The sequence below is a fragment of the Oncorhynchus kisutch genome, linkage group LG13 (assembly GCF_002021735.2).
Source record: "Oncorhynchus kisutch isolate 150728-3 linkage group LG13, Okis_V2, whole genome shotgun sequence".
Classification (NCBI taxonomy): domain Eukaryota; kingdom Metazoa; phylum Chordata; class Actinopteri; order Salmoniformes; family Salmonidae; genus Oncorhynchus; species Oncorhynchus kisutch.
This window is the reverse complement of record NC_034186.2, coordinates 39,910,099-39,931,758: the sequence shown is the minus strand read 5'-3', so window position 1 is coordinate 39,931,758 and position 21,660 is coordinate 39,910,099. Positions and strand designations below refer to the sequence as shown.

Genomic DNA, 21,660 nt, shown 5'->3' with positions numbered 1-21,660 from the left:
AGGCCTTTTAGTTGAGTACCTGAAAGTCTACCATTTGTATAAGAGTAATTAAAACATGTTTATAATGGATCTATGAGTACATCAAAAAAGGTCTGAAATACCTCTACTGGTATACCATCAAGCTCTGGTGTTTCTCCAGACTGAAAATATTTTTTTGCCTCAAAAAGTTCCTCTTCTGTAAATTGGCCTTCCTCTTCCTCTTCTGTTTGTTCCTTTATTAATTTAGTCTGTAAACTGTGATTGACTACACTCCAGTATAGTAGGTGGCGGCATGCACCTCAACGTTTGTTTGCGGACCGCCATAATATCATAGAAGTAGAGGCAGAAGCTAGCGTGGTACTCCTTACTAGCGAACAGTAGCGTCACATATAGAACAATGAGACCGATATTTCACCGGATGTTTAAATGTGAAGCATCCGCGTGGCATTTCCACTCATACCAATTATGGATTTTGGCCGATATTTTGCACATTTTCTCACCGATGAAACATTTGACCTCAATATAGTTTCTGTTCCCAAAACTAAAATGTGTTATGAGTTTATTTTATTTTTTATTTAAACAACGCGATTTTCAACGGGTAAAGTCTACAAAAGTAGTAGACTTTACCCGTTGAAAATCGCGTTGTTTAAATAAAAAATAAAATAAACTCATATAGAAAATAAAAAAAATTAAGAAACATGTATTTTTTTATTATAAGGAGTGCAAAGGCGAATTGAGTTATTGCATATGTGCACTTCAGAGGTGGCGTTCCGTAACGGAAATATGCAGATGTCCGCTAGAAAGTGCCAATTATTGCATCTCGCCAGCTCGTGCTTGGCTCTGCCCAATATGACTCACTTGTTCCCGTTTGAAACGAAATGCTGTGGTCTATCTTGGTTTAGTTATATACATCTTTGGTAGCGTGCTAATGGCCGTGGGAATTCAATTGTGTAGCATTAGCTAGTGGAAATGATTGTTGTTTATGCTTGCTTGACTGCACAATTATATGTTACGTTCTTTAGATGCTAAATTAGTTGGGTTGTTACATCTAGCTAGACGTCTGTGCGTTTCAAATTAACATCTAGTCGTGGAAAATGACGAACGTTATTCAGGTGACAAATGTCTCTCCGAGTACCACCTCCGAACAGATGAGAACTCTCTTCGGGTTTCTTGGAAATATTGAAGAACTGAAGTTATTTCCACCAGAGTGAGTATTATGAATATTAAACAAATAGCTAGCTAGTAGCGACGTACATTTTCCATGAAAATTCTGCCAAATCTGGCTATCACATAGGTTGGGGCCTGTGCGGCCTCAGTCCACCCCTAGCTAGTAGTAATTAGTTAGCACACGCAAGTGTGCGTTTGCTCATTTAACTGATACAGAGGAGCCTAACTCGCGCCTACATGGCTGTGAGCTCGCAATTTAGCTAGATGGTTAACTTGATGGCTAGCTAGTGAACACTGCTTACTGCAAGCTCATGGAGTAGGATATCTGCGAACTCTTGTCCCTCCGTGCCTATATGAAACATCCTAACGTTAACCAGCTAACTGTACTGAGAAACAACTGGCTAGTAAGTTATCTTGTGATATCGAGAAATAAATCAGTCCTGCAGTCAGTAATATAGTAACTAGTTGACAAAACAATCTGTCGCGAATCAAACTGTTTTGAATTACAATGATACTGTGAAAACAAATGGCTCCATTGAATAACAGGGCAGGGTAGTAGGAGCTAATTAATCTGTTCTGTGCTTTGCTGTTTTTCACCTGTCGAATTACACCTGGCTGCACTGCAGTTAAGGTAGGAATTACAAGACGTCTTGATCATCCCTCTGAAGCTCTCATGGCAAAGACAAGAAAAGACTGCAAGAGATGCAACGTTCTTTCATTGCTCTCTCTTCCCAATTGTAACTAAACCAGACATAAAATATGTTTAATTAGGAAAGTGAGCATATATGTTTTCAGGAAGAAAGTATACTAACAGTGTCAGTACCATGTTTCTTCTACCATATGTCGAGAATCTTTGTATTTCTTGCACAACAAATGTGTATTTTCTTCCAGTGAATCTTCCTTGCCTGTGACTTCACGTGTCTGTTTTGTAAAGTTCCTTGAACCTGAGTCGGTTGGAGTGTCCCAGCATCTGACCAACACTGTCTTCGTGGACAGAGCGCTGATTGTTGTCCCATTCGCAGAAGGTTGGTCGTCTTTGTCCTATTTCTAATGTTTTCCAACATACAACAAAGCTCAATCAAACCCCATTGTTTATCAATATTTTATTTCAAGTAAGATTTAGTACAAAAGTCTTACCAGAGATTGACAATATAATAGGGGTAAACGGGAATACATGTGTAATTTTGCAGTTCTAGTATAGCCTATTAATACAAAATAATTGTATCTGTAATTTGTGTGTTGTGGTTTTCGAAATGGACAAGGCATCTGCTGAGCCCCTACCTTGCAGACTGAACAAGGTCCTCTACAGCCATCAAGAGATTAGACACACATGGCTGCTCGGCTCCTGAGCCCCTTCCCACTGTTGTTCTGCTGCAGAGAAAGAGTTTCTTTATATCTCCAAAGCATATTTTCATTATAAGGATAATCACTCAATGAACCATAGCAATAGCAGGGGCCAAGGGCCCTCCCTATCCCTCATGTCAACAATCTTAATTCTGGAAACGAGATTAAAGTAATCCAAGTTTAAAGGCCACAATCAGTAGTAGGTATGCGTCTAATAAACTAAAGGAAGCATACAAAAGTAAATTAACTGATTGCGGCAATGCATGCCAGAGTAGATTTGTATAGGACTCGGCCGACATCCATTTAGCTACTTTCAGCTACTGGCCTGAAATTCTGAGCATCATTTTAGTTATGATTTACATGCTTATCTGTTGTTTGGACTTAACCCACCCAATTTGAATAGCTTTGTTTCGCAGTCCTTTTATACATATGTGCATTTCCGTCCCCATATATTTTCACTAACTGCAGGTAAAAGTAGGACTGGTTGTTGTAGTGAAATGCTTTATGATGATCCTCTCCACTTGACTCTGAAGTCACACATTTAACGGAGGCTTTTCTTGTTGTTTTTCCAGTTGTTTTTCCTGGTTCAGCCCTATACAACAGGCCCTGCTGAAAATACCACCCAACAGTTTTGTCTTCTGCAGCTTATCCTGTTTCTCAAGTGTCTTTATTTTATTTATTTTTTCCAGAAAAGATTAAACCTGTTTGATTTGAAATTATCTTCATTTTAGATTGCACCCCCATGGACCATCTCATAAGATTTTAGTTTTTATTTCACTAATTGTATGTTTTTTTTCTTCAGCATTGGGCACATAGTTAACCTTTTCTGTTTGGGCTTTTGCTGGCATTTTCCCTTTTTTGTCAGAGCCTACTCAATACTCTGGCAGGTAGGTTAGAGTTTGGGCCAGTTCGAATACCAGAGCCGACAAGGTGAAGAAAGAAAGTGTTGCTTTGCCCTTGAGCAAGGCACTTAATCGTAATTGCTCCAGGGGTGCTGTACAATTGCGACCCTGACCGTGACCCCACTCTGCAGGTCCTCGGGGAATTGGGATATTTAGAAAAATAAACACATTTCAATTACACACTTGTGAGTAACAGGATTAAATATAAACAACCCCCAAATTATTATATATTATTCTTTCTGCAAGTTCAATTTTACAACACTTTACATGAGTGGTATCATACGAAGCGTGTTTGAGGAGTTGTCAAAGTAACTTTGGTCAACTCAGGATAACCAGTCATACGAAAGTGGCTCGCCTTTTAGCCAGGTAAATTTCTATGGCAACAGATCCTAACCAGCTCCAGGGCAGGCTAACTCCACTTACCCTGAATGAAATGACTGAGCAACGAGTTGAGGACCAATTCAATCAGATTCCCTCCCTTTTGCAAAGATTGCATCATCTGCTTCATTTGAGGAAGACAATTGTTTCAGTATTTTGTTAAGGAAATGTTTTTGTGTTAAAAATAGTCATGTTAAAATGTATCACATTACACATATAGTAATGACAGGATGCATTTAAAAAAAAAACGTTCAGCGTTTGCTTAGCCATGTGCGACATAAACACGCAGATGTAGGCCTGCTAGAGTTGGAGGCAGGCGGACGGGCAATATCCACCGTTGGAGTATGGATGAAGCCAGAGGTGAAATGTGAAACTAACTAATGCTGGTTAGCTGTAGAAAACCCTGAGTAGATCTAGCTTGCTTCATAGTATACCCCCCATGTGAATATATTAGCCAATCAACAGTGCTGTAGGCTCTTTGGAAGGAAGAAAAGCCATCAGCAAAAGCCCAGAAAACAGAATTTGGTTGAGCCTTTTTCTGTTTGTTTTGTAATGGTAAGTGTTTTTAGGCAAAAGTAGTTACCTTTTCCCTGAACTTTTTTGTGTGCTTTGTAGCGCAGCAGCCGTCACGAGTCGCTTGTTCATAAAACATCTAATGACACTTGAGAGCACATCCCACTGGACAACCGGCTGTGCTTGCTTACGTTTGGTTCATGACTTAAAAAAACAAGTACAGGTGATACAATCTTGGCAGTGTTGACCATAGTGTGTATTGTGACTTTATTCTTGTAGTAGTATTCTGAAATCATACTTAGCAAATCAGGGACCAACATTTTCCGCCAACACAAAATGGAATGTATGTCTTACTACATATCTATTGTGGTAAGACTAGTTAGGTTGACGTGGTTTGTTTGAGGCTCTGTTTGAGTGTGGGGGTTGTTTGCAAAGACCTGTACTGATTCTGTGGTGTTTTTCTCTAGGAGTGATTCCTGATGAGTCTAAAGCTCTTTCACTGCTGGCACCAGCGAACGCCGTGGCAGGATGCATGCCTGGAGGAGGCCTTCTCCCCACTCCGAATCCTTTGGTGTCCGTAAGTGTTATCTATTGGTGTCGAAATGAGACCTATCAACTGTGTAACCAAAAGCCCCATTTTGACAACAAAAAAAAGTAGCTGGAAGGAAGATTTGTCTGACTTGTGTCCCTTGTCCTTGCAGATGGGAGGCGTACCTCTTTCAGCTCTCGGAAATCCGAACATGGATCACATGGCTGCCATGGGCATGTCTGGCAACATCAACCCCCAGGTTGGACATGGCTACTTTCTATTTCACAACTCTGTACTTTAAAACGGGTGTAGGTTATAGTTTTAATCTGTATGTAACATAATAAAAAATTCCTGTCTCAATCTGTCAGTTTAAGCTAGACATGTCTGTTTTTTGCATGGGCTGCGTCTCAATCCACCGCATCTGACTATGGCGGCCTTCCGCATCTGACTATGGCGGCCTTCCGCATCTGACTATGGCGGCCTTCCGCATCTGACTATGGCGGCCTTCCGCATCTGACTATGGCGGCCTTCCGCATCTGACTATGGCGGCCTTCCGCATCTGACTATGGCGGCCTTCCGCATCTGACTATGGCGGCCTTCCGCATCTGACTATGGCGGCCTTCCGCATCTGACTATGGCGGCCTTCCGCATCTGACTATGGCGGCCTTCCGCATCTGACTATGGCGGCCTTCCGCATCTGACTATGGCGGCCTTCCGCATCTGACTATGGCGGCCTTCCGCATCTGACTATGGCGGCCTTCCGCATCTGACTATGGCGGCCTTCCGCATCTGACTATGGCGGCCTTCCGCATCTGGTGGAAAGTGGCCGAGCTACAGCGGTCTTTGTCAGACCATGAGACAAAAATCGGTCTTCTCACAAAGCTTCCGAACTTTTTGGTCTACAAACAAATCATTTTCCCACTCTATGGAATGACTACGAACACGATGGTGTTTTGCTCTACGACTGAAGTCGGTAACGGTGATGTGCCAACTTTGTCTGTAGCATCCAAATTGTTTGGGCTACAAACTAATGACCCCATTGTGGAAAGGGGAGACTCATGAACCCAATTGTGTTCTCCATTTTGCGCTACGCCCCCACAAGTGTCACAGGACCTGGCTAATACAAATGAATGGAAGTATGTAGGTAGTTTTGTGGCAACAGAAATAAGGTGTTAAACGTGTCCAAAAAAACATTTCCTGAGCTTTCTTATCTCCTAGATCTAGGACAGACCCTTCAAAACTATATTCCTTCCTTAAAGGCAATTCATTTTTTAATTAAAATTTTAAAAAATCAAACATGGTATGACCATCTTAAAACAATTGCATATGTTAGCTTAGTAGAACCCCCCCCCCCCCCCCCCCCCAAACAATAACCTTTTGATTTACTTCTCACATTATAAATGTATATAGCTATGCATTTTCATGTTCCCTATTTCAGGCCCTCTCTGCTGACTTTCTGAAGCTTATGCAGTCCATGGATCCTACTAAGTATGTATCACCTCCAATTCTGGCCAGTCTATGAAGAATATCTTAACTATGATTGTGTATGTGGAAAAGTCATCTGTAATTTCTCTGGGTGACTAACTGGGGTTTGACCATTGCAGGATGAATCCAATGGCTGCTGGTATGATGATTAATCCTGGTATGAAGAATGACTCCAACAAGGAGATAGAGGAGGCCATGAAGAGGGTCAGAGAGGCCCAGTCACTCATCTCTGCCGCCATCGAGCCTGGAAGTGAGTTATCACTAATTTAGACCACATATTTGCAGTATTACACTTTGTATTTTGACTGAATTACTCATTCCTCTCTTCTATGGCGCTCTTCCTCACGTCTTCAGACATTGACGGCTGTCACGTTAGTCAGTTCCCACAGATTTGTATTGTTACGTTGGAGTTTCCTGAGCTTTTGTTCTTCCTCTTTGCAGATAAGAAAGACGACAAGCGCAAACATTCCCGCTCCAGGTCCCGGTCGAGGCGGAGGAGGTCCAGGTCTCGTCACAGGTACGCCGCTGATGAGAAACTGCATACCTTCATTAAATCAGCAGTTTTGGATGTGCTGAAGGTTAGCCCCACTTTACATGCATGTTGGAAAACATCAGCAAATCAGTCACGATGCATCTTGAGTGGTTTGAGTGCATGGATTAGTTGGGACAGCTCTGAGTTCTGTTTAAAAAAATAAATTTAAAAAAACTGTCTATAATCTCATTGCAGGCGATCAAAGAGCAGGTCTCGACGGAGGTCCCACTCGAGGAGCAGGAGGCGGTCGAAGAGCCCCCGCAGACGGAAGTCCCACTCCAGAGAGAGGGGTAGACGCAGCAAATCCAGGTGGGTGGCCATCTACAGTGTTATATTCACAGCGGGGATCAGGGGAAATGTGGTGCGTGATGTACCTCTTTCAGGATTCCTTCAAGTCATTGTTTGCCTTCATTGTTTTTCCTGCTTGTAGGGATAGGAGGAAAGAAGATAAATCCAAAAAGCGCTCCAAGACGCCGCCTAAGAGCTACAGCAGCACCAGGAGGTCTCGAAGCATCAATCGGTGAGTGGTTTAAATAAAGGAGGAGTCTAGTTAGCTTGACCAAAATGCATTGATCCCGCTTGATGTTCTAGACCTTTCAGGAACTTGTCTTATCTTGTCTTCAACAGCAGACGTAGAAGAAGCCGCAGCGCCTCTAGGTCACCAAAAAAGTCCAGGTCCCCAAAGAGGAAACTGTCCAGGTCCCCTTCCCCTAGAAGGTGAGTGTGGTACAAAAGAGGGTCCCCCTAGTTCAGAACCACACTGGGCTTCACAGTGCAGTAGAAGCCGCAGCGCCTCAAGGTAGGTGTACCTGTCTGTATTTAAACTATAGTTTTTGTTCCCACAGGCACAAGAAGGACAAAAAGAAGGACAAAGAGCGAGACAAGGACCGTGACAGGGGGAGGAAAGACGTCAGAGATCGGAGCCAAGACGAAAGAGAATGCTCCACTAGTAAGAAGAGCAAAGACAAGGACAAGGATAAGGACCGAGACCACAAATCTGACAGTGAGAAAGGAGATGTCAAGGTGCGCAACCACTGACTTTCCCACATTAACGGCTCATTCTAATCGTATCTGTTAAATGTCCCTCTAAATAGCTTTTTAGCCATGACTAGGCTTAATCTGTACAGCGACACTGACCCTGAATGTTTTCATGTCCCGAGTTTGACCTGTTTCATGTGTCATTTATTCCTTTGTTGCTCAGAATGCTTTGCTCTTGAAGGTGACCAGGGATTACGATGAGGAGGAGCAAGGCTATGACAGTGGAAAAGAGGTAGAGGAGGAGAGGAAGAGCGACTCTGATTCTGCGTCTCCCCCGAAGCCCCAGGAGTCTTACGAGAAGCTTGCAGGGGAGAGCGGCAAGAAGTCCAAACAGAACGGAGATGACCACCATGATGAGGAAGACATGGAGATGAGCGACTGAGTACACCCAGGGAAACCCAGCCAGATGATGACACTGAAAACCGACATGCTCCACTCCCTACCGGTCTCTTTTTAAAGGCGTCTAGATAACGGGTCTGATCTTTTAAATGAATACTTGTGGGAATCTGGTGGGTTGTGGTCCTATTGGGGAGATGTACAGTTTTTAGAGTTATAGAGACACTTTCCATCTCTAGACTGGTTAGGGGAAATATTGTTCCTGTTTGAAATAGCCAGTTTATTTCTGCCTGTGTCTGGTGAGCATGTGTAGGAAATCAAAATATAAAATGTCAAATTGCTGTACTTTTATGTTGAAGGGCCTGTTGAATGTGAGGGATTTAGAAAGTGATTTCCTTTTTGGGCCTCAAAGATTTTATTCATCTTGAACATATAGGAACTGTTTTCTCCTAAATGACTCACTGAACTTATGTATACTTAAACCTTTTACAGGACAGGGGTTGGCCCCTCACCTACTCAGACTGTTAAATCGTTTTTAGCCTGGTACCATTCTGGTTTCGGTGTAGCTTTCTATTCTTTGTTGTAATCTTGACAAATTGACTCAATCTGTAAAGCACTTAATACTGTTGTAGACATACCCTTCCACCCGTGACGATATACTGTAGATTCAAATCAGTGTTTGGATTATTATGATGGAACACCCTGTACTGTCTACATGTTTTACAAATGAAAGTCTATAATAAAACGTGGTCAAAATAACTATGGTTTTGTGGTGGGATATGTTTGATAGCCTGCACCATTTTTGAAATGCATGATAAACAAATGGTATACAATTTCATTGTGTGGACATTTTAGTAAAAATGTTGTTCATTTCAAAATAGTGTTAGGCTTATACAAGGTTTCGTGTACAACTGGCATGTAGATGAGTGAACTTGTTTACATCAGCTCCTGGCAGCTAAAGCCATGGTAAGGAGTAAAGCAACATTCAGCCCGCAACAAAAAGTAAAGAAAACACATTTCCATTTGCAGCACTAACCAGTAGTAGCATGGAAGCATGATGGAAAGGTTTATAACTACCGGAGGGGTCAATAGGACCCTGATCAATGTACAAAGGCAATGAGTCGGGAGTACAAAGCATTCTGCTATTTATATTGCTGCTGGTGCAGTATTGATCACACTGCAGCTCAGCAAACCCTCCCTGTTGTACCCAGCAGAACCAAATGAGCACCACTTCAGAGAAGTCCTATTTCATTCCTGAAGCAAGGCATAGCTAAGCTTATCGGATTTTACCTTTTCCTTGAATGTAAAGCTTTGTTTATACCTGGTGCTAACGTGTCATTTGTCCTGATCTTGTCCACATTGATTGCCCAAATTTTCAGAAATATGTCTACATGTCATTAAAATGTGTTTAATATCCATCCTTTGTATCTGCATTGTGACCAGAGTTCCAGGTCCCTCCCTATATGCAAATGATTTGACAGCTATTCTTTCAAAATAATATTGATTTGTTTTAAGACACATATTGATGCCATAATTCAATGGTGCCACCTGTCAGTGATTTTAGAAGGGATAATGATTTAAATGGTTTCACTGTCCAGAACTGTCTACACTTGTAAGATATCCTACCTCCGGAGGTGGTCAGAAAGATCTGATCACATTGAGTCTTTTAATCGTTTACACTGTCTGAAAATGTGGGCACAATCAGAATGTGAACAAAATCAGGACAAGGATGGATGTTGGAACCAGGTATAAACGGGGCAACATTTTGCAATGTTCAGAAGCAATCGGGACTCAACTGAAACTGTTCTTCTGAAGATGGAAACTCTGCTGAATAACCCAGTCCTTGTAAAACCCAAGGATGTAAGACCCCACAGTGCTTTGTACACTTGGCTCATACATAGGTCTGAAGGGGAAAAGCCAACAAAGAGTTGACATAAGTGTGACAATGAAGACAAAAAACAAAGGAGAATTGGAGACTTTTACCAGCACAATATTATATGTACAAAAATATCCATTGCCACCACGATACAAACCAATTACCTCTTTGGGTGAACTCACATCAACTAGGCTTGGCATCAAACTTCAGAAACCCTTCTTGTCATAGAAGACATCTACACCCATATTAACACAAAGAAAGTAAAACAAACATAAAAGCAGCGGTATTTACACCTTGCGCAAAGGAAAAGGCCTGGTTTTTGCTAGCTTTAAAAATTGCATTTAGGGCTCGATTCAATCCATACCGCTGAAGTTGAACTCTATAGCGTGATTGAAATGTAATGGTCATTTTGCGATTGAGCCGACATATGCAGTGTTTACCGTGAACACAGTCTCTGCTAACGGGGGCACGTTGACTTTACACTTCTATCGCGCAGTGGCACTGAACCTCCGTGACTTGGAACGTAATCGAGCCCTTTACGTTGTACTTAAATCGTACCTAATCATCTATAGACAACTTTCACTCCTGGTTCATTTCCATTAACTGAATTGTACTGTTTATTACATAGTTTTAAAAAAAATTGTGGAATATGAAAACAATTCTTATATGTAATACTTATAATGCCACACTTTTCTGCCAGTCAAATAGGGTAAGACAACTTCGCTCGGGTACAATTCAATTTCTTAGCATGTCTATCATTGCTTTCAGGTGGAGTACCACAGAGTTGAGTAATCGACTGGCGCAGTAGGTCCTCCCCTCTGCTGCCAAGGCCAACTCAGCCCAGTACTGACTGGCTGTAGTGCATCTAACCAGTGCCCAACGTTCAGTGCAGCTACTCCATACAAAGCGCTGGATAGTAGCTACATCTTTTCACGTCCATTTTAAAACATTACACATACAATTTCCTTTTCTTGTCTTCTTCTCCTATGACAACTTGATGAAACATCAATGCCCTTTCATAGGTGACCCCTTTCGTGTGTCCACCCAACGGGGTTAAAGGTCAGGGAAGCGGCTGGGGTCCTCGTTGTACTCATTGGGGATGGTGAAGATGGACTCCTCAAACTCGTCGTAGCGCAACTCTTGAAATGTCACCGTGGCCGTAATGGTTGGAAAGACGGGGATATCTTTGTGGAGAGACGACAAATGTAAACGTGTTATAACATCAGGGAATATAGCTGGTCAGCCAGTCAGCAGGCGTCCAACTGGATCTCTTATATTTTAGAATATGTTTCCCACTAAGCTGTATACTATACATAGTACTTACCCAGTTTGACAGGGAAACCAGGAGGGAGTTTCATTTGAACAAACTCTCTGAGTTTATTAAAGTGCTTGAAGGGTGCTATCACCTCCAGGACGTTTAATAACCTGAAAATAAACAACAAAAAAGAACAGTCTTTCATTCTCACTCAATGAAGAATGGATTGCATGCATCACTTCATGCCAGAGAGTACAGCAGGTTACAGTCACTAGCACATTCAATTAGCGATGGGGATAATCGCGAGAAAACGAGGCCTCTGCACACCACAAAAGTGAGTGTTAACATTTTTGTTGTTGGTGTGATTACTGATCAATTCATTTATACATTTATAATTAGCAGGTGTTGTTTGTTTTAACAAACCTTTTTTATTTTTGTACTTATGTCTTGTATATTGTTTCCGTTGTGGTGCGGTTTTCATGTCAGCCCTTGGGCTTCCAACCACACCTGCACACCGTTTTTTTTTAGTATTCATTTGTTTTTTTATCTGTATTGTTGTCTATCGTGTGTATTCTTTGGTGCAAATAAATAAATGCACCGTGCCCACCAACCTCTTAAGCCCATTCATTCACACAAACGTCATCTCAGATTTCAATACATTATGAAGAAGAAAGAAAATACATTATTAAAATGTATCCCGCCTGGCAACTACTTGTGTCAGTCTAGACTTCCAAGTTCATTCGGGCGTAATAGAAGAGGATGCTTACGATTCAATGCTCAGAGGGAAGTCTTGACTCATGGCTACGGTCGCTTTGAAGTTCTTCTTGCTCTCTTTGCATACCAGGTCTCTTCCTAGATGAGGCGCTCTGAAGGAGGGGAAGAGGGAGAATGCCCAGTCACAAAATGAGGTGAAATTACTTTTTTGACGGAAAAGAAAGGAAAGAAAGAATCCCCCCTGGGGAGGAGAGCAAGGTAGAGCAAGGTAGAGCAAGGTAGAGCAAGGTAGAGCAAGTTAGAGCAAGGTAGAGCAAGGTCTGACTAACTGTGATCTGAAAGTAAATAACTGATGGGAGAGAGTGAATAGATAGTGGATGATAGGGAGAATATGGCAGATCACACAATTTTGAAAATTGAAAAAACAGGAAGTAGAACAGCTCTCCACAGCTTTAATTGATGAGGTAAGAGGGAATGGCCTTAAATGGCACTATCCACCCTGTCACAACTGTACATAAGTGATCTATCAGTCTGTCCATCAATCCCCCTGGCAAGATGACACTGCAGTGGATAGCAGCCGTCTTACGGGCTCCTGACCTATTTCGTGTGTTTTTTTACGCTGATCGTAACTTTTTTGTACATAATGTTTCCAGCATCATTTCCTATGACCGAAAACAGCTTCAGGGCATCAGAATGGATGAACATTCCAACTTAAACGAGAAGGCACCTCTGGACATTCTGCTTCCTCCGGACCAGGAACTAATCCCCAGGACTCGAAAGCGGAAGCGGCAGCGAAAGAGAGACAGGCGAGGCGGCAACCTGACGAGAGTACATTGGCGAGCAAATAGACCACCATTGCCCTCTGTTGTATTGACGAACATGCAGTCACTCGAGAACAAACTGGAAGAGCTCCGTATCCTCTCAACGGTACCTGAAAAACTGTAATATCCTATGTTTCTCAGAGTCTTAGCTGAACAGGGGGAGGAGAGGTGTGTCTCTTTGTTAACAACAGTTGGTGCGCAATCTCCAATGTTAAGGAAGTCTCAAGTTAGAATACCTCATGATAAACTGCAGACCATACTAATTTATCTAAATTTTTGGCACTAAGACCGCCCTGCCTTTGGAAAATCAGACTTTGACTAAACTCAGCAAAATAATAAATATCCTCTCTCTGTCAACTGCGATTCTTTTCAGCAAACTTAACATGTGTTTGCATGAACAAATATTTGTATGAACATAACAAGATTCAACAACTGAGACATAAACTGAACAAGTTCCACAGACATGAGACTAACAGAAATGGAGTAATGTGTCCCTGAACAAAGGGGGGTCAAAATCAAAAGTAACAGTCAGTATCTGGTGTGGCCACCAGCTGCATTAAGTACTGCAGTGCATCTCTTCCTCATGGACTGCACCAGATTTGCCAGTTCTTGCTGTGAGATGTTACCCCACTCTTCCACCAGGGCACCTGCAAGTTCCCAGACATTTCTGTGGGGGGGGGGGGGGACAGTGAGAGGATGATTATTTTTTTGCTGAGTTTATCTGTGACCAACAGATGCATATCTGTATTCCCAGTCATGTGAAACACATAGATTAGGGCACAATGCATTTATTTAAATTGACAGATTTTCTTTTCAAATCTTTGAAACTGTTGCATGTTGTGTTTATATTTTTGTTCAGTGTAAAAGAGCATATTTTCCATAACCGGTAGGTAGGTAGGTAAGAAGGCAGGAAGGAAGTGAGGTCTGGGGTCTGAACATAACCTGTAGGGAATACAATATATGATCTATACCTGGCATGTAGGTTTGTCACTATACGGAGGAGGGGAATGGGCAAGGTATATGCAAATGAAATACTGTAATATTTACTACAGTTTTTTGTAAATGTAGTTTTTTTTGTGGACTGTAGAGTTTTTACAGACATTACTGTAGCATTTACTACAGTTATTTTGTGGATAATACTGTAGTATTTACTATAGTAATCTACAGTACACTACAGTTTACTACATAATTCTATAGTAAGTACTGTAGTATTCTACAGTAAACCATAGTCTTTTTTCATGTGGGCTGTGACATGCTTAATAGTTGTCCGATGAAGCGGATGCTAAGATACAGGACAGTTTCGTTCCAGCACCGACTGGAATATGTTCTGGGATTCATAGGATATTATTGAGGAGTTTACCACCGTCTTCATTGATAAGTATATTGACGATGTCCTCCCCACAGTGGACGTACGTACATACCCCAACCAGAATCCATGGATTACAGGCAACAACACAATGAAACTAAAGGCTATAGCTACCGCTTTCAAGTAGCGGGATACTAATTTAAGGGATGCTTATAAAAAACCCGCCACGACCTCTGACGAGCCATCAAACAGCCAAAGCATCAATAGAGGACTAAGATTGAATTTTACTATGCTGAAGCTTGACAGATGTATCAAGGCTTGCAAACTATCACAGATTACATAGGGAAACCCAGCCAGAGCTTCCCAGAAATGCAAGCCTACCAGACGAGCTAAATTACCTCTATGCTCGCTTCAAGGCAAGCAACACTGAACCATGCATGAGAGCGACCAGACAACTATGTGATCTCACTCTCCGTAGCCGATGTAAGACCTTTAAACAGTTTATTAACATTTGCAAAGCCGCAGGGCCAGACGGAATACCAGGATGCATACTCACAGCATGCACTGACAGCTTGCAAGTTTCTTCACCAACATTTTCAACCTATCCCTGAACCGGTCTGTAATATCAACTTGTTTCAACCACCATAGTCACCGTGCCCAAGAACGGCAAGGTAACCTGCCTTTATGACTATCGCTCCGTAGCACTCACATCTATAGTATAGCCATGAAATGCTTTGAAAGTCTGATCGTGGCTCACATCAACACCATCATCCCAGACCTACTCCAGTTCGCATACCACTCCAAAAGAACCACATATGACGTGTTGTATGAATGCTGTTAATTGACGACAGCTCATTATTCAACACCATATTCCCCTCCAAGCTCATCACCAAGCTCAGGACCCTAGGACTGAACACCTCTGCAACTGGATCCTGGACTTCCTGACGGGCTGGCCCTAGGCGGTGACTTTGGCAACAAAACATCCGCAATGCTGACCATCTGCATTGTGTGCTTAGTCCCTTACTGTATTCCCTGTTCACCCATGACTGCATGGCCACGCACGACTCCAACACCATCATCAAGTTTGCTGACAACACGACGGTGGTAGGACTGATCACCGACTACGATGAGGTAGTCTATAGGGAAGAGGTCAGAGACCTGGCATTGTGGTGCCAGGACAACAACCTTCCCTGAACGTCAGCAAGATAAAGGAGCTGTTCGTGGACTACAGGAAACGGAGGGGTGAGCACACCCCGATCTACATCGATGGGGCTGGCTGTAGTGGAGTGGGATGAGAGCTTCAAGTTCCTCGGTGTCCACATCACTAAGGAATTAACATGGTCTACGCACACCCACACAGTTGTGAAGAGGGGATGACAGTGCCTCTTCCCCCTCAGGAGGCTGAAAAGATTTGGCATAGGCCTCAGATTCACAAAACTTTTCACAGCTTGGTACGGCAACTACAAGGCACCTGATCGCAAGGCGCCACAGAGGGTGGTGAGTACGGCCCAATACATCACTGGGGCCGAGCTCCCTGCCATCCAGGACCTCTATTCCAGGCTGTGTCAGAGGAAGGCCCAAAACATTTTCACAGACTCCAGCCACCCAAGCCATAGACTGTTCTTCCTGCTACCGCACAGCAAGCAGTGCTACTTACACTGACAACCCAACTCACACATACACACACACATACTGTATACGCCCACACACACATAACACGCGCATACTGACGCCACACACACACACACACACACACACACACACTCTTTCACAGTCACCACATACGCTGCTGCTGTTGCTGCTACTGTCTTATCTATTCTGTTACCTAGTCACTTTCCCCCTTCCTATATGTACCTCAATTACCTCATAATATATCTTCCTTGTTCACATGCATTGACTCCCGATTTGCCAGTCTCTAATGAACTATGCCCGCTTCTTAAGTAGGTGTCTTCTTAATTTGTTTGTACAGCACTGATGAAGGCATAAGGACTCCGTTCCTTGTTTTTATATAGCACCTTGCACTTCTTTTGAGCGTGGATTCAATGAATGATATTATTTCTGTATCTCGGGCCCCCTTGGGGTTTTCCTCTTCATGGTTTTGAGTGCGTTGAGTACTTTTTCCGAACACTACAGATATTTTCTCTCCCACACACCAGCCGCGGTTCATTCTAGCCTGAGCGCTAAACCCTCATACTGGTTTTCCCCCTCCCTGTCTATACCCATGTTGTTTTGACTCTTTATTGTTATTCACTGTGTATTTATTCCCTGTGTCACTATATCACATTTGTAACTCTGCACTGTTGGACCTTTAAGTGTGTATTTCACTGTTTGTCTACACCTGTGTGACAAATAACATTGGATTTGATTAGATTTAACCCTGTATGTAGACATTTGAGACTAACAATGAGGAAGAGGGAAAGGAAGCGTGTAAGAAATGTACTTGTGAGAAGGTGATGGTCACACTTACTTTCCGTTTTCTGCGTTGATGTATTCCTCCCAGGAGATATTGTTGGGTGAAGGGGCAGTTAATGACTGTCGCCTCACAGGCTAAAGAGAGAGTGGACATACATATGAGTGGCAAGAACAGACACCTGGCAATAGAGATCTACACCGAGCAAAGTCCGACATCAAACTGAGCACAGAGTACACAAATCTCATAAACAAAGTCATAGACTACAAAGAAAAACTAAAACACATTCAGACATAACCAACAGCACACGAAAGGAGCATAAAAATCCCAAGCTAATCACTTCAATATAGATTTTTTTGAATGAGCTTCTCAAAGTGGCTTTATTTTTTTGCTGTTGTTTGTAAGATTTTGCCTACAGTCGTGGCCAAAAGTTTTGAGAATGACACAAATATTAATTTCCACAAAGTTTTCTGCTTCAGTGTCTTTAGATATTTTTTGTCAGATGTTACTATGGAATACTAAAGTATAATTACAAGCATTTCATAAGTGTCAAAGGCTTTTATTGACAATTACATGAAGTTGATGCAAAGAGTCAATATTTGCAGTGTTGACCCTTCTCTTTCAAGACCTCTGCAATCCGCCCTGGCATGCTGTCAATTAACTTCTGGGCCACATCCTGACTGACGGCAGCCCATTCTTGCATAATCAATGCTTGGAGTTTGTCAGAATTTGTGGGGATTTGTTTGTCCACCCGCCTCTTGAGGATTGACCACAAGTTCTCAATGGGATTAAGGCCTGGGGAGTTTCCTGGCCATAGACCCAAAATATCGATGTTTTGTTCCCCGAGCCACTTAGTTATCACTTTTGCCTTATGGAAAGGTTCTCCATCATGCTGGAAAAGGCATTGTTCGTCACCAAACTGTTCCTGGATGGTTGGGAGAAGTTGCCTGTGAAGCCCTTTTTTTGCAAAGCAATGATGACGGCCAGTGTTTCCTTGCAGGTAACCATGGTTTACAGAGGAAGAACAATGATTCCAAGCACCACCCTCCTTTTGAAGCTTCCAGTCTGTTATTCGAACTCAATCAGCATGACAGAGTGATCTCCAGCCTTGTCCTCGTCAACACTCACACCTGTGTTAACGAGAGAATCACTGACATGATGTCAGCTGGTCCTTTTGTGGCAAAGAGGGACTTTGGGAGGGACTATATGCAAATTGCCATCATAAAAACTTAGGCAGCAGACTTTGTGAAAATTAATATTTGTGTCATTCTCAAAACCTTTGGCCACGACGACTGTATATCCACCTGAGGTGAATGAAATGTAGGATGCACAACCACGTTTGGGTCACTAGAGGGCCCAAATACATCACTAATGCTGAGAGCGGGATTGACCACATGAACAACACACTGCCAGTGGTAAAACCAACTTGATGATTTTACAGCTGCACACAAACTGCATGAAAGAAAAGGGGTAATTTCAATAAAGCACAGACTCAGTCGTTAATTCTCGACACGTGCCTCGTTACCAGCACCTTGACCTTAGGTTATCATCTCTCTGGACATCAAAGTAGCAACGGCCATCGAATTTGCTAAAAGGTTTTAATAAACGCAACAGTCAGACAATGGACAAAGATACTCCAAACGTTTTGAATTTGTATAATCCATCAGATATTGACTGAGTTATAGCACATAAAACATTTTACTGGCACGGACAAATAACAAATGGAATTCAGGGACTTTGGTGGGATCTATTGAAACATTCATGTTATTGTCTCTTAGAATACACTCATATATACATTTTCTTACTGTATCAGCAAATTTGTTATATTCTGTGTTAAAAGAAAGAAAATGACATGTCCCTCATTTGCATAAATACACCAGGTGTGTTTGTATATATGCACACATTAACATTAAGGGGAGGAACAGAGCTGCAACCACCATACACTTTCTATGTCTACCTTACCCGCTCTGTCTACCCTACTTGCACTCACCAGGGCTGTCTACCCTATCTGCACTCACCAGGGATGTCTACCCTACCTGCACTCACCAGGGCTGTGTACCCTACCTGCACTCACCAGGGCTGTCTACCCTATCTGCACTCACCAGGGATGTCTACCCTACCTGCACTCACCAGGGCTGTGTACCCTACCTGCACTCACCAGGGCTGTGTACCCTACCTACACTCACCAGGGCTGTCTACCCTACCTGCACTCACCAGGGCTGTGTGCCCTACCTGCACTCACCAGGGCTGTCTACCCTACCTGCACTCACCAGGGCTGTCTACCCTACCTGCACTCACCAGGGCTGTCTACCCTACCTGCACTCACCAGGGCTGTCTACCGTACCTGCACTCACCAGGGCTGTCTACCCTACCTGCACTCACCAGGGCTGTGTACCCTACCTGCACTCACCAGGGCTGTCTACCCTACCTGCACTCACCAGGGCTGTCTACCCTACCTGCACTCGCCAGCTCTGTCTACCCTACCTGCACTCACCAGGGCTGTGTACCCTACCTGCACTCACCTGCTCTGTCTACCCTACCTGCACTCACCAGGGCTGTGTACCCTACCTGCACTCACCAGGGCTGTCTACCCTACCTGCACTCACCAGCTCTGTCTACCCTACCTGCACTCACCAGGGCTGTCTACCCCACCTGCACTCACCAGCTCTGTCTACCCTACCTGCAGTCACCTGCTCTGTCTACCCTACCTGCACTCACCAGGGCTGTCTACCCTACCTGCACTCACCAGCTCTCTCTACCCTACCTGCACTCACCTGCTCTGTCTACCCTACCTGCACTCACCAGGGCTGTCTACCCCACCTGCACTCACAAGCTCAGTCTACCCTACCTGCACTCACCAGGTCAGTCTACCCTACCTGCACTCACCAGGTCTGTCTACCCTACCTGCACTCACCTGCTCTGTCTACCCTACCTGCACTCACCAGCTCTGTCTACCCTACCTGCACTCACCAGCTCTATCTACCCTACCTGCACTCACCAGCTCTGTCTACCCTACCTGCACTCACCTGCTCTGTCTACCCTACCTGCACTCACCTGCTCTATCTACCCTACCTGCACTCACCAGCTCTGTCTACCCTACCTGCACTCACCTGCTCTGTCTACCCTACCTGCACTCACCAGCTCTGTCTACCCTACCTGCACTCACCAGGGCTGTGTACCCTACCTGCACTCACCTGCTCTGTCTACCCTACCTGCAGTCACCTGCTCTGTCTACCCTACCTGCAGTCACCTGCTCTGTCTACCCTACCTGCATTCACCAGGGCTGTCTACCCTACCTGCACTCACCAGCTCTCTCTACCCTACCTGCACTCACCTGCTCTGTCTACCCTACCTGCACTCACCAGGTCTGTCTACCCTACCTGCACTCACCTGCTCTGTCTACCCTACCTGCACTCACCAGCTCTGTCTACCCTACCTGCACTCACCAGCTCTGTCTACCCTACCTACTCTATCTACCCTACCTGCACTCACCAGCTCTGTCTACCCTACCTGCACTCACCTGCTCTGTCTACCCTACCTGCACTCACCTGCTCTATCTACCCTACCTGCACTCACCAGCTCTGTCTACCCTACCTGCACTCACCTGCTCTGTCTACCCTACCTGCACTCACCAGCTCTGTCTACCCTACCTGCACTCACCAGGGCTGTCTACCCCACCTGCACTCACCAGCTCTGTCTACCCTACCTGCACTCACCAGGGCTCTCTACCCCACCTGCACTCACCAGGGCTGTCTACCCCACCTGCACTCACGAGGGCTGTCTACCCCACCTGCACTCACCAGGGCTGTCTACCCCACCTGCACTCACCAGGGCCGTCTACCCCACCTGCACTCACCAGCTCTGTCTACCCTACCTGCACTCACCTGCTCTGTCTACCCTACCTGCACTCACCAGGGCTGTCTACCCCACCTGCACTCACCAGGGCTGTCTACCCTTCCTGCACTCACCTGCTCTGTCTACCCCACCTGCACTCACCAGGGCTGTCTACCCCACCTGCACTCACCAGGGCTGTCTACCCCACCTGCACTCACCAGGGCTGTCTACCCCACCTGCACTCACCAGGGCTGTCTACCCCACCTGCACTCACCAGGGCTGTCTACCCCACCTGCACTCACCAGGGCCGTCTACCCCACCTGCACTCACCAGCTCTGTCTACCCTACCTGCACTCACCTGCTCTGTCTACCCTACCTGCACTCACCAGGGCTGTCTACCCTACCTGCACTCACCTGCTCTGTCTACCCCACCTGCACTCACCAGGGCTGTCTACCCCACCTGCACTCACCAGGGCTGTCTACCCCACCTGCACTCACCAGGGCTGTCTACCCCACCTGCACTCACCAGGGCTGTCTACCCCACCTGCACTCACCAGGGCTGTCTACCCCACCTGCACTCACCAAGGCTGTCTACCCCACCTGCACTCACCAAGGCTGTCTACCCTACCTGCACTCACCAGGGCTGTCTACCCCACCTGCACTCACCAGGGCTGTCTACCCCACCTGCACTCACCAGGGCTGTCTACCCTACCTGCACTCACCTGCTCTGTCTACCCCACCTGCACTCACCAGGGCTGTCTACCCCACCTGCACTCACCAGGGCTGTCTACCCCACCTGCACTCACCAGGGCTGTCTACCCCACCTGCACTCACCAGGGCTGTCTACCCCACCTGCACTCACCAGGGCTGTCTACCCCACCTGCACTCACCAGGGCTGTCTACCCCACCTGCACTCACCAAGGCTGTCTACCCCACCTGCACTCACCAGGGCTGTCTACCCTACCTGCACTCACCAGGGCTGTCTACCCCACCTGCACTCACCAGGGCTGTCTACCCCACCTGCACTCACCAGGGCTGTCTACCCTACCTGCACTCACCAGGGCTGTCTACCCCACCTGCACTCACCAAGGCTGTCTACCCCACCTGCACTCACCAAGGCTGTCTACCCCACCTGCACTCACCAAGGCTGTCTACCCTACCTGCACTCACCAGGGCTGTCTACCCTACCTGCACTCACCAAGGCTGTCTACCCCACCTGCACTCACCAAGGCTGTCTACCC

At 44.9% G+C, this 21,660-nt stretch overlaps 2 protein-coding genes across 7 annotated transcripts in view; one reads left to right on the top strand and one right to left on the bottom strand.

Moving 5' to 3' along the window:
• The first annotated feature begins 701 nt into the window (after window positions 1-701).
• On the top strand, window positions 702-8,962 carry LOC109902407 (serine/arginine-rich splicing factor 11-like). 6 transcript variants are annotated; one of them, XM_020498727.2, is made up of 13 exons: window positions 884-1,186; window positions 1,773-1,883; window positions 2,038-2,171; window positions 4,751-4,860; window positions 4,985-5,071; window positions 6,251-6,300; window positions 6,417-6,547; window positions 6,739-6,814; window positions 7,025-7,138; window positions 7,260-7,349; window positions 7,457-7,546; window positions 7,675-7,852; window positions 8,031-8,962. In XM_020498727.2, the coding sequence occupies exons 2-13, from the start codon at window positions 1,849-1,851 to the stop codon at window positions 8,247-8,249; spliced, it is 1,314 nt and encodes a 437-aa protein (XP_020354316.1). In that variant the 5' UTR covers window positions 884-1,186; window positions 1,773-1,848; the 3' UTR covers window positions 8,250-8,962. The 6 variants fall into 6 exon arrangements, with proteins under 6 accessions (XP_020354314.1, XP_031642100.1, XP_020354315.1 ...); XM_020498725.2 differs by lacking the exon at window positions 1,773-1,883 and having other exon boundaries at window positions 702-1,186; XM_031786240.1 differs by lacking the exon at window positions 1,773-1,883 and having other exon boundaries at window positions 765-1,186; window positions 8,049-8,962.
• Window positions 8,963-10,167: 1,205 nt separating this feature from the next.
• The window catches only part of LOC109902408 (ankyrin repeat domain-containing protein 13C-like), an 81,406-nt gene continuing 69,913 nt past the window's right edge, over window positions 10,168-21,660 (bottom strand). The window contains exons 10-13 of the mRNA XM_031786239.1: window positions 16,643-16,722; window positions 12,102-12,200; window positions 11,404-11,504; window positions 10,168-11,263 (exon numbers count right to left, since the gene is read on the bottom strand). Coding sequence (XP_031642099.1) covers window positions 11,133-11,263; window positions 11,404-11,504; window positions 12,102-12,200; window positions 16,643-16,722 — 411 coding nt within the window. The 3' untranslated portion in view covers window positions 10,168-11,132. The remainder of the gene's footprint in view (window positions 11,264-11,403; window positions 11,505-12,101; window positions 12,201-16,642; window positions 16,723-21,660) is intronic.

Bases quoted from the DNA above. Each gene is read 5' to 3' on its own strand.
- LOC109902407 (XM_020498725.2), top strand. From the start codon at position 1,074: ATGACGAACGTTATTCAGGTGACAAATGTCTCTCCGAGTACCACCTCC. The intron at 7,139-7,259 runs GTGGGTGGCCAT...TCCTGCTTGTAG, and splicing joins GGTAGACGCAGCAAATCCAG to GGATAGGAGGAAAGAAGATA. The intron at 7,853-8,030 runs GTGCGCAACCAC...TTTGTTGCTCAG, and splicing joins GTGAGAAAGGAGATGTCAAG to AATGCTTTGCTCTTGAAGGT.